This window comes from Poeciliopsis prolifica, unplaced genomic scaffold, assembly GCF_027474105.1.
Source record: "Poeciliopsis prolifica strain line A6 unplaced genomic scaffold, Auburn_PproV2 SCAFFOLD075, whole genome shotgun sequence".
Classification (NCBI taxonomy): domain Eukaryota; kingdom Metazoa; phylum Chordata; class Actinopteri; order Cyprinodontiformes; family Poeciliidae; genus Poeciliopsis; species Poeciliopsis prolifica.
In genome coordinates, this window is record NW_026562450.1 from 972,214 (window position 1) to 985,459 (window position 13,246).

Sequence of the window (13,246 nt, forward strand, 5' to 3'; positions counted from 1 at the left end):
GATTGTTGGACCTTTTTTTTTTTGTGCGTGTCACACGGGGATTGCTTAGCGTTAAAAAGTAGTCAGCTGGAGTCTGTTGGACTTGTAGACGACAGATGTAGCAGAGCACCGTGGCATTTGACCTTTCAAACAGCCTCAAGTGGCCATTCAAGGAATTGCAGCTTCTTCACACGTTCATGTTTGTAATTTTTAGGACGAAAAAGAGCCGATAGTTTCCCGAGATGCAAGCCAAGCTAGCAGTCACCATGAAGACAGCATCTAGCGACTGTCATGGAGACTAGATGACTTGAATATGGTGCACTTTGCAGAGACACACAGCCATTGATTGGTAATTCTCAAATCGTGGAGAAATATCTTTTTTAAAAAATGCTTCAGTTTTATTGGCATTAAAGGGGTTGTTTTAATGCGCCACATGTAATTTTATTTTTTAAATAAAAATTAATTCCACCATATATCCACCCCAAGGAAGGATTTTTACTAATTTATGTGAAATAATGCTCCTATCAAATGAGCCAAACAACAATTTTTGCTAGACGATAAATTGTCCCAGAAGTTGTTTCACGTTATATAACAGTAACGGTATGATAATGCAAGAACGCATTCTCAAAAACTAATAAACCTTAAATTCCAATTGACATTTAACACTGGAGCCAAAAGCCATTTTAAATTTCCAAAATAAATAAAACAATAGAAACAACAAATAAAGTTGAGACTAATTTACCAGACGGAAGATCTTTGTAATCCAGTTTTTGACAGAAAATGGAAATTAGTGAGCTCATTTTAATTTATCATGCAATTAATTGACACATTGCAACGGCCCTGTAACCAAATAATATAAATAATATTGCATGTTTCTTAATAGAAAAATCCATTTCAGGCCACTCTGCGCTCTCGTTGGACAGCATGATCCACTCTTGTCCAACGTTGCAGATTTCCCAGCAACAATGAAAGTCCCTCAGATCGTGATTTGAGCGGCGCTACCAAAGCAGACGAGGTTGCTCCTTGGTCCTGCCTACTTCCTGTGTGTCTACATTGCTGCTGCCGCCGTCACGCAGTTTGAATATCTGAGACATCATCAGACTCTCTTCTCTGTGATTGGGATCAGTTCTACAGGAGACGGGTTAGACACCGTCCCCTGATCCGTGCCCTCGGATCAAACAGGAGATCTTTAACGTGAGAACAGCGGGAACCCAGCCCACACGGGCAGGAAGCTTGCTGTGTTCACACAAAACCTCAACAAAGAGTCTGTTCCCGCGCTCTGGAAGTCCTGAGGCGTTTGTTATTTTTCACAGAGGAGAGAATTTTGGAAACGAAAATTCTCTCCTACTACGATAAAGCCCAAGACAAACGTTCAAAAACGGACAGGAAGTAGACTGACTGTTGGACACCAGTCTGCAACGATAAGGTGGACTTTCTTCAAGCTCCGTCTTTGGTAACCAGAAGCTCATTTAGCTGCGACGCGCTCCGTGTCTTTCTCCGTGTCGCTCCATTTCCACTGACCATAAAACTGCGCAAACTGGAATTCCGAAAATAAACCAGCTTGATGAAAACACACATTTTTAAAACACCTCCAAATTCACTCTATAAAGTTTTTGCACTGTATTTATGTGGTGTTTTTTTTTTTTGGGTCGTGTCAAAATCTTTTGAATTCCGAAAAACCATGGTTTTCAGATCACGCAAGTCACGTGATCAATGGCCAGACGCTGATACTTTCATCAGAGGACGAAAATGTTTTTTCAACACGCGTATCAATAATGCATTAGATTTCAAACGCCAAAAAAAAGCAAGAATTTCCCAAGATCTTGAATCGTGAGCCCTGGAAAATTTTACATTCAATAGCCAACTACTCGCAAGTTTATGCCGCTTGTCGCTTGAGTGTTTTTTTAACGTAAGCGAAACATCGACAACATTTTGTGCACATTTTTTACGGTGCTCCTGTCTCTTGTAGACAGCGCTGCTTTTTTATTTTAAAGAAACTCTTCAAACACATTTTCACACCGTTTGAAGTGGCGGTCTGCGGTTTTTGAGCCACAACCACAATGAAAATAGCTCAAATTGATGCAGTTTTAACAGTTTTAAGCACATTCAGGACCCCACTGTTGCCTCAGGATCGCAGTCGGCTCAGCTCAACTTTAATTAAAGAATTAATTTGTTTGCAGTATCATGATATTTATTGAAAATGGTCTCAAAACATCGATATTATCACTTCTATTACTTCTACCATGTGCATGAATGTAAAGTCCTCTGAAATGATGAATCCAGGACCTTTTTTTTGTTATGAATTTGTGAAAGAGGAAGAGAAATAACCAAACTGAACCGTGACAGGAAGCTGGTTTTCTTCTCCTCGACTTTTTGACCTTTCGCCGTGACTCGCGCTGATTTTGCAGAGAACAACGGCACTTTGTCTCACGTCTCACACGTATAAACACGCAGGCCAACACGAGCGCGACCGACCCCTGCTCCCCGTCTGAGGGTCGTTTTTCACCACGTTCACCTCAGTGATGGCATTCTCTGCGACAGAATTTAATCACAAAAACACACAAATGAGCTTCTAGAGCTTTATTTATATCTATTTGTGATTTTTGCAACATTTGAAGGTTCTTACAGAACTTATTTTTGCATGTCTGGATGCTAATTTAAGAAATCTGACAATGTGGAAAAAATAAATATGTCTTTTTGTTTTCAATATACATTGAGCGCTATAAGAGCACTTTATCATAAGGAAGCAATGCAAATGGCTTCATCTGAACAGAATAAAAAAAATCATGGAGCGTTGTTTTGCTGTCAAAAAAATACCTTGTATTTCAATATGATACTCAGTTCCAACTTTTTTTTTTTCCAACTTGCTAATCAAATCGCTTCTGGCAACTCTGCAAAGTTAAGGTTTGAAAAGTTGCGCGTGGACTCTGAAAATAAAAGCCTTTCTTCGTGCTCTGCGGACGGAGGGAAGATGGTCCGAAAGCCTCTGAATCATCGCCTGTAGGAAGAGAGCGATGGTGGGGGAGGATGAGGAGGAGAGGACAGACTCTGACACTGGAAACTTATTGAGGCACATGGCCTGCATCCACGATAAATAAAAAAAAATTAAAACTTGTGTGGGATTATAAAAGTGGAGCCGGGAAGTTGAGTCGTCAAACATTAAGAGATTCCTGATTTAAAAAAAAAAAAAGAAAAGAAAAATCGAATGAATATCGGCTTGATGTAAAGTTTTCACTTGAGCTTCTTTTGTTCTCAAAGCTTTCAGAGTTGGAGGAAAGACATTTGAGCAATTAGGATGACATACCCATGAGAACGAGAAGAGGGAGGAAGAATTCGCTCTTGTTGCCTCAACAAACACTTTAGACCCGTTAGCTACTTCAAAATAAAAGTGTAAAATAAAAGCTTAACCACATAGAAACCAGCCTTAACTCGATATAGGCCTAAGAATTGAATTAAGTTTTCAAAGTTTCCTTCAACAGCATTTAGTTTTATGCAGCAAAAACACAAAGTATGTTTTTTTAATATCCTAATTAGTCATCTTTTACTAGCACATTTCATTCAGTGTAAAGCAATAGTTTATATTTTTCGGAACATTGTTCTGGTTTAAGATCTAGCTACAAATCAGACAAGCGATACATTTACTCTTGTCATACTAAGAAAAAAACTCAAATCCATGAAGGGCTGTGATTATTTACAATGGTTCATGATCCATAACAATGATCCCAAACTGGTCAGCGTGTCTACCCCACGGAAAAGGAAAGCAGTTAAGTCAGTAAATAAAATATTCTTCATTAGAATACATACTTTCTATGGCTATTTAAAGAGCTAAAGTGCACATTTTGTGTGTGTAACAGGAAGTTATTTGGACCAGTAACGATTTAAATGTTCCTTTGTTGGTATGTTTTGCACAGGAAGCTCAAATGGTGGCGCACCATTTCATACTTTCACATGTCCATTTTCTAAATGAATAATTACTGACATCTCTGTAAATAACCATCCAAAGCAAGTGTGACCAAGGTTAAAAGTAATGATAGCATTATACACTGTGAGACTTTTTAGATTACCGTTGTTTTAAAGTAGTAGGAGTCGACTTTGGTCTTGGCTTTCTTTCAGACCAGCCGATAGCTATGGTCTATGTGAACAACTAATCTGAATTTCTACTAAATATAACCAGTTCCTGCAGGTTTTAGCAAGTCAAATTTAAGACTTTTTAATACCTTTTTTTAAAAATTGCCACTTATAATTCAATTAAAGACTAAAAAAATAATAAATGTAGGTACTAAGCTTTGTGTTGGCAACAGTGAGCCACTGGCAAAGGCGGACGTTGTCTAGTCAACTGGCAGTAATAGTTGACGAGGCGACAGTCAAATAGCTAACAAAGATACGTTAGCAGGTTGTTATTGGTAGCCTCAACCACGTCAAGCCACAGAAAGCAAGGAAGATGTCTGAGTGTGACTCAAGCTTATCGCAGACAGAAATCTCCATGTATGAGATTAACGTTTCTAAGGCCAACTTACTACTTTTTAAACTAATTCAAGAAAGTTTAAGGCCTTAATTTTAGACACATGAATTAAGACCTTTTTAAAGACTTGCAGACTATTGCTCATAGCTACTAAACACACACCCCTTTTGACAGATGCAAGTGATCCCTTCAATGTTTTTGGCAAAGGCCCAGAACTCCAATGTTTCAGTATTCTCTCTAATCACATGAGCCCATAAAAACAAGATGCAATCCGAAAACTCTGGTTGAAAATGTTGCAAAAGGAATGCATTGCTGCTTTCTTCGACATGCTTGGGACACTTTGTCCCCTTATGGTGAACAGCAGCCAACAGAACGTGGCAGGAAATAAGTCCAGTGTGCGAACGCTCCAAAGGACAAAGTCCTCAAGTTCAGGCCCTTCTGAGTGACAACTTCCAGTGGAAAGTGTACCCCACATGCACGCCTTCCCCCCTGATATCATCCTTCCTTAACTCAAGAGCAACATCCTCTCTGTATCAGTGCGGCTCCTTCCCCTCCTCCTTGGGCAGAGGAACCCAGCTTCGATCCTCTGCGCAACGGTTTTCTGGAAACAGGCCGAGGGAGATCTGACTCTTGTACAAACTCCGAGCTGGGTGGAAAAAATCCCCTCATCTGGGGCCGGAACATGTGTTTCAGTGTTCGTTTCCCTTCTTTTGGCAGGTGGACGGGGGGAATGTCAGCGGTTATTTCTCGCGGAAAGGCACACGTGCGAGTGATTTTTCTGCACATGAATGAAGGGGGAAGGGGAATTTTAGCTGGCTTCAAGCTGGCAAATTTGAAATCCCCCAAGTGCCAGACGCTAGCCAAACGTCAAAGCAGGTGGCAGTGACAGGGATTAGTCAGGTAACTTAAATAAATTCACAAATGGAAGTATATACTCTTTTACAAAAAACGACCTTATTGGCGCGCTAATTGTGTGTTCTAGTAGAATTGGTATAATGCTTCAACATTATCGCATATAAAAAAAGAGAAAATAGGCGAGGCAATTTGCAAATCATTGCAATCTGCTTCGTTTTATCTGTTTTTTTTTCTGCACTCGATTCACAAAGCAGATTGCACTAAATATATCCAGAAGCAACACCACCGTCAACTGCAGCATAAACAGGCTAAAGTTTTACGTTTTTATGTCAGATCACAATTACAGAATAGCTTACAATAATCTGTGCAAAAAAAATAAAAAAATGGACCAGTTTTTTTTTCCATTTAGCTCGGTCAAAGTATCCAAGTCAAAATAACATGTTATAGAAACACCATTGGAAGTGTAATAATTAATGGTTCATACGACTTCAGCACCAGTAAGTCTTAAATAGAACGGTTTTGTTTAAACTCTTATAAATATTGTCATATTTTGGCAATCTTATGCCAGCCCTTGAGTTAAATTCAACAACAAAAACAACATTTCAGCTCGTTACGTTAGTGACTTCAACATCAGTGTTTTCCATCTTTACTGAAACAGTCGGAGGTGAAATCAAAACAGATAAAGACGCAGTGAAGACAAAGTTTCCCACAACGCGTGTATTGATTGTTTAAGCTGTGTGATTCTGCCCACGTGGTAGCGAAACAGGAAGAACCCACGCAGAACTTTGAGTTTGGAATCATGATGCATCCCAGCACCAGAGAGAGGAGCACCTACACACACAGATCCCTGGGAAATCAGCTAAAGGAAGGCTTGCTTTTCTTTTTCTTCTCTTTTTTTTTTCAATCTTTCTTCCTCTCCTTCCAGCTCCGCATCTGGTCTGTGTTTAAAGGGTGTTTCTCTTTCTGTCTGGTGATACTATACATACTAACTCTCACACACAGACAGACTGCTGGCTGCCTCATGTTAGCAGCCTTCTTGCTTCACTCTTTTGGTCACTCTTGAGGCCTGTAATGTAAGCAGGGGAGGGAAACCAGTGCGAAGTCTGTGCAGAGATTAATGCTAAGGTGCAAATCTGCCATTGTTCCATCTGGGCGGCGCCTTACTCGTGCAGAAAATGTTGCTGGCGCTCCTGCTTTTGGCCAAATGCAATCCAAATATAATTATTTTCTGCTTTGTACAGAGGGTCTAGACTCTCGGCTGTTGAGAAACGACTGCTGTGGACTCTGTTGACGTTTTAAATGTTATACAATCAATAAAGTTTGTCCGTGACATGTGTAATGTCAGTTTACCACTGCCTTCCGATGCAAATCTGCTCAATTCTCATCTCCCTTCATCCAGGCTTTCCTCCCATTGAGCACGATTTCTCCTGCAGAATTTCACCCGGGGCCAATCAGCAAATAGGAAAAGCTGCGAAAGACGACGACGATTTTCTGCACTGTTTTAAAGTTGTGGTCTGCCTGTCGTTGTTCAGCTCGTGCTTTCAAACATCGAGTTAACATGAACGGTCGTCTCAAAAAGATCTACATCATCGCTGATATTTTCTGTTCGCTGATTGGCCCGGTTTTGAAATCCGGCTCAATGGGAGAAAGCCCAGACAGAACACTGCAAGGAACAGAGAATAGAGCGAAATTGCGCAGAGCAGCAATGGCCAGGCTAACAAAATACTACAGTGCAACTTCATAACCGCAAACTTGGATGTAGTTTATTGGAGTTGTACGCATAAGGGCCAAAAAAGGTAATATAAAAGAGAGAAGCACCGAGTCATTCTAGCACATCAATATGAAAAATCAAAATAAATAAATCATGCAGCCATCACAATGCTTTATCAGAGATGGCGATTTCAGGGTCAGGTGAAGGAGCGCTGGAAGACCAAGCAATTAATAAATTATTTCCCATCGTTTAAGAACTGATATCGCTCGACTTTTGAGTTTGAACATCCCAGACTGGTGACCAGATGGGCAGAAACTTAAAAATGTTATCACTTTTTTCCTATCAGTCAGTGCGCCGTGTTTAGGTAAAAGGTTGCTCTGTCTACGGTCAGTATCAACTCTTGTCAGTTTCTGCGTGACACTTTGAAATAAAGTCAGAGCAATCAGGACAACATAAACTTTATCAGTCATACAAACTGTTGAAACTGTCTGATGCTGTGGTGTCAACATGAGCTAAAATCTCTTGGAAATGTTTTTGCCCGCCAAACGTTGGGTCCAACCCGGGACAAGCAAGGTGTGCTTAATAAATTAGACAAGTAAGAAAGTTCAATCACATCATTACATGCACACAGAAGGAACATGCTGAAATTGTGCACTAATTCAGCTACAATTAGTGCTTCACGTCTCAAAATTGCATGAGTATCATTGCAGATTTTACTATTAGTGCTGTTATTTCTCTTGCTGCGTAAACCTGATCAAGATTTTCATGAAAATCAACTGTAAAACCATTGAAATATCCTGGTTTCCTTCGTTTGAAGAGCAAATCTGCTTCTGACATGGCTAGGTATCCAACTCCCGCTGCGCTGTTTTCTGAGGCTTTCAGAAAAGGACACAAAAAACTCAGATTTAAAGGAGAACACTTGTACGCTTCACGAGAAACTTCACACATGCGCCTTACAAACATGCAAATTATTAAATCACTTTTATGAGTCGCTGTAAGCCGAGTCCGTACATGACTCACTTTTAATAGTACAGCTGGGCTTTGACATCTGCAGGGCTTTGGAATGAAAACACAAAAACGAGACAAAACATGACGCCAGGTCGGGAGGAAAGCCAGTCGGACACGTGTGACAGGTAAGGTGACAAAACAAAAGCACGCAAAGCATCCCTGCATTTCAGCCCAAGTTCACGTGTTTTCTCTTGTGCTGCATTCAGGAGCATCCTGGAAACCAGCAAGTTTGTGAGTAAAAGTCATGTGAACTCATAAGAAAGAAGGAGCTTGCATGCAGATGTTCACCTGCTGTTTTTCTTCTCTCTAATTTAATGAACTCCGCCTCCTTTTGACGTCACGTTAACTCAAGTTTCATGTGAGATTTTAATCAATATCCTGCTTCCGTTTTTAATTGGAAATTTAAAAGCCACAGAACACAAAAGTACAACTTTCTATTTCTAGACAACATGGTTTCACCACTCAACTATAAGGCTTTTTAAGACTATTATTAATGGAATTTAAGACCGGTATCACAACAGTAATGGACAGAAACAGAAACTGCACATAAAAATATCAAATGGGTTGTCAACAACAGTGAGCATTTTAGCTAAAATCAAAATAGTCCAGCCAAACGACAATAACTTTGCAATTAGCTAAAATGGTCGTAAAAAAGATAACTAGCTTTACACAAGCGAGCAAGGATAAAGCTAGCAAGCTTTTCCCGAGCTAGCAAAGATGAAGCTGGCTAGCTTTTACCGAGCTAGCAAGGATGAATCTAGCTAGCTTTTCCCGAGCTAGCAAGGATAAAGCTGGTTAGCTTTTCCTGAGCTAGCAAGGATAAAGCTAGCTAGCTTTTCCCGAGCTAGCACGAATGAAGCTAGCTAGCTTTTCCCGAGCTAGCAAGGATGAAGCTAGCTGGTTTCTAGAAACAGAACACGTGAAAAGATTCAAATTTTGGCATAAATGTAAAGTCCTGTGAAAATAAAATAAGACTATAATAATATGATATAAACAATAAGACAATGTTTAAAACTAAATGGTCCTGCCACAACCGAATTGAATTGTATTTAAGCTCAACTCATTTCTTGTGAATGAATTTAATATGTCGCACGTTTATATACGTAAATATGATGCTTTGTACCACTTTTTGAGGAGGCTGGGAGCCGCACACTCACTCCAGGTGAGTTCACTATTTATTGTTTCTTCTTCTTCTCTTACCTCTCGGCGGGGGCTTGCTGAGCAGCTCGGCGACGTGCCTCCGCAACAGGACCAGTCTGCCCTCCAGCGCGCCGGAGCGGCGGCACACGGACACCAGCTCTCCCTCCAGCTCCTCCAGGATGCTCACCGAGTGCCGGGACAGATCCGAGAGCTGCCGCAGCACCGCGCACAGGGACGAGCCGCACACGTCCGCCAGCTCCCCGAACGCCTCCTCCCGCAGCCTCCCGCCGCCGTCGGCCTTGCACACATCTTTGGGGAGAATGGTGCGCTTGCAGAACGGCATAGTTTCCTCCGCGGACTCATACGCGCTCCTAAAAGCGGAGGAGAAGAGGGGCGAACCAAAACTCCAGTGGCCGTCAAGTTATGCTCCCGTGGCGCTTCTCCTTGAGGCGCATGCTACGGAGTGTCCTGGAGGGGAATGTCCGCATTTGTTGGAGAGGTTTGGAGCGGGCTGCGCGTCGTGCGCACTCATTGTTTTGGACTGGGAGTCAGATTTGTAAGTGCGTGTGTGTGTGTGGAGGAGAGTCTCAGCTGCAGCTCGGAATGTTGGACAGAATCTGAGACGAAAGACATCCGGCTCAAACTTCAAAATCAGTGTTTCAAAAATTGGCTTTTAGAAATTGGAAATGTATATTTCACATAAATAAATCCTTAACTACAAAAGATTGAAGCCAAAAGCTTATATTTTTGAAGTCAAACTATTTCTCGACATTTGGTCGATAGCGCTTTATAACAACCTATTCATCGGTTTCATGTATGATTTCCCCTTTAATGTTTTGTTTTTCCTTGAGCTTCCCCAGCCCCTCTTGGCATGTTTAGCCTGCGTTTCACGCGTGCTTTTATTTTGAAGGCGCCCAACCAGCGATCAGATCGAGTTCAGGTCGTCTTTACTCAGAGCGCAACAGTTTCCCAGAGAAGTGGGGGAAGAGAGAGAGAAAAAAAGAGGTCTGTCTGGAGGAGGGAGAGAAGATGAAGAGAGCTGAGAGCGGAGGATGGATGAGGAGGGAATGGGTGGATGGACAGAGCAGCCCGGGTAAAACGTAGGTGCTGCTCCTCACACTTTCACTGGGCTTACATAACTCCATAAGAAACAAAATAATAATAATAATAATAATCACGTGCTGAAGGAATTCAACTTTTCAGGAGAAAAAAAAAAGAAGCAACCAAAAAAGGGACAGTAAGCAGGGCCAGCAAAAGATTGTGTGGCGCCCTGGGCAGAATCAGATTTTGGGGCCCAACTTCCCGTTGAAGGGCATCACCACGGCCAGCGGTGCTTCGTATCACTGGGGTACTATTCGATGAGGGCTGCTTGGGCAGAAGCCAAAACTCGCACACAAAAATGACACTCATGGCATCAGTGTGTAACTATGGCAACACAATGAGGATTGTTTTTTCACTTTTACAAAGTAAACTTCCCACTTCCTTTCAATCTCAGGTTGAAATTGTCAACAAGGAAGAATCTTTCGTCAACGTGAAAGTTGTCAAAACTAATTCAGTGCTGGTGACCTGTCCGGGGCATCGCCCGGAACGTGAGATGGGCAGCAGCGCCCCTCCTGACCCCACTAGGGACAAAGGGGGTGGGTTGGTTGGTTGGTTGGTTGGTTGGTTGGTTGGTTGGTTGGATGGATGGATGCCCTCTGCCTTAGGCCAGTGCACAAAAGATCATTGCTGAAGAATCTGGCTGCCAACTAAATACTGTATTCAATTATATTAATGGAAAGTTGAGTGGAAGGAAGAAATAGATGCTGGAGGTAGAGGTAGAGATTAGTACTAGTTATAAGTTAAATATTCTGCTAGTGAAACTAGTACTTTTTCATCAATATTAAGGAATTATTGACTTAAAACAAGCTCCTGCGTCTTGCTAAAAAGTTGCTTGGAAGTTAGTTTTGTCTTATCTCAAGAGTATTAAAATATTTGCATGAGTAACTTGACCAAAAGTCTTTGGTGAGATTTTTGGTTTTTGCAGTGTAACTTCCTGAGACACCCAGTTCATCGGCTGGAGGCCGTAATTTTCCCAAATCAACACGAATGTCAGTGAAATAAAAGCTTTTTCAATAGAGTTAATTGAATAAATTACGCGGTGAACATGTCGCTTTCTTGACAGCATGTTTCAGACAGCGCGCTAAATCTGCAGCATGCAGTTCTCAAGGCTTAGCCCAGCCCGACCAAAGGGTTCCTGAGGAATTGTGAACTTTCATTAAAAAAAAAGAATGAACTGTATCGGTTTTTTTAACTAGCTAGCAATCTTGTAATTTCAAGTCTCACTCCCACCAGCCGTCAGCCACCATGCTTCTGTTTACATTAGTTTCATGTGATTTTGACCCCAGTTTGGGATGTCCGTGGAGCTTATCAGACACATCACATAGCTCAGTCACAAGCTCCTCGTTAGAAGACGAGGGGGCGTGTTTGGCTCTTCCTGCCGCCCCCTTCGCCTTTGAAAACATTCTGCTGTCAGCCAGCGCCGTGCGGTTAACCCACATTACCAGCTGCCCACAGAGGATTCTTCTTCCTCCCCACAAAGCGATAACAGGAGCTCAGCTGAGCAAAATGAGACGGCACACGAGCGGTTGGGAGAGTCTCGTTCGTGACGTGGCCCTCCAGAGCGAGCGTATTTTCTGCAGGGAATCCGACGGCTGTCATTTGACCTCACCTCACCCTTTTTAAAGCTGCAGTGCGTAACTTTCATGAATAAATCGTTAAGACCGTCACCATGTCACGACGGTACATTGCGAGAGAAATACTCCGTGGGAAAAAAATCGAGCTCCTCGCTGTGGCGCTACTGCCATCTGCAAAAATCTGCCATGCCTGATTAAAAACAGCCAATCAGAGCTAAGAGGAGGGGCTTAGCGCTGTCAATCAAGCTCATCCTTGCTCTCTGCTATGCTACAGATAGTTTCTGGCAGTAGAGTCCGCCGTGAATGCTAAGGTTAGTTAGCATAGCCACCAATGACGGCGAATAAATGGTTTTCCTGTAGTGGTAAGTTGTTTCTCCATCGTTACCACATCGAGCAGCTGACTTTGAATCAGGCTAAAATATTTCTGTTTTTATTGTTTGTTTGTTTTTTAACCAAAAATTATTTATTTTTTGCTGAAAATGCAGGAAAAAAGAAAGGGGGGGATTTATCTTGCATTTTATTCCAATTCAAAAGTTTGAATAGATATTTTTAATATTCTGGACAATTGAATTGAAATGGCACGACTTCAAATGTTTTGGGCAGCTTTTAAAAAGCTTCTTAAGATAGTTTGCTGTAATTTTGATCCATTCCTACCGAATACAGAAATGTAATTTTTAAATGTATTTTACAGGCTTATAGTGCTTTGTTATAACACAATCAAGTAACTGTGTTACCTTCAGTTGTTACAAAAATGCCATATAACTTGAAAGAAATTTTACTTACTGATTCAATTTCTAGAAATTGGGCCGTTGTCTCTTCAAAAACTCCTGCTCTTCCTGAAACTCTTCCTGAAACTCAGCACTTCACTTATGTTTTTGATGAAGGATTATGACATGATGCAAAGCTCAAAAAAGTCGACTTAGCATAATTCTGTCCTTTAAGGAAAGAAACGTTGCAGCTTCGGGCAACAGCAGATTCCACCCCAGGAGTAAAGACACCTGTAGAGGTCCACAACTCTCTCCCTGACATCATATCTGGGTTGAGGTGTTGCGTTAAAATACATCCCAAGGTACGCCTATTTAAGAAGCTGTCTTGCAGATTTTTCTCCAAACTGTTTGCTTAGGTTTAGGCTTGTTTTGGTGAAGATGGCAGGATTCCTCTATTCACTGTTCCTCAATTCACTCAATATTTAACTGCTTAAATATTGCAGTCTGCAAATATCTTTCCCTAAATCCCATCGTGTCATTTTGAGCCATTTTCTTCCAGTTTACTTCACCATCCCTTTCTCCATTCTCCTCTCCGCCCAGCGAGAACCCCCCCCCCCCCCCCCCCCCCACCACCCCCCCAACCCCACCCCCCACACCACCCACCCCCCACCCGCCAGCACCCTCCTTCCCCCCCCCCAGTACCGCACCC

General features: G+C 41.9%; 1 protein-coding gene across 1 annotated transcript in view; it reads right to left on the reverse strand.

Annotated features, from left to right (window-relative positions):
* nhsl2 (NHS-like 2) overlaps positions 1-9,795 on the reverse strand; it is a 113,672-nt gene extending 103,877 nt beyond the window's left edge. The window contains exon 1 of the mRNA XM_055021278.1: positions 9,216-9,795. Coding sequence (XP_054877253.1) covers positions 9,216-9,498 — 283 coding nt within the window. The 5' untranslated portion in view covers positions 9,499-9,795. The remainder of the gene's footprint in view (positions 1-9,215) is intronic.
* Between the last annotated feature and the right edge of the window lie 3,451 nt (positions 9,796-13,246).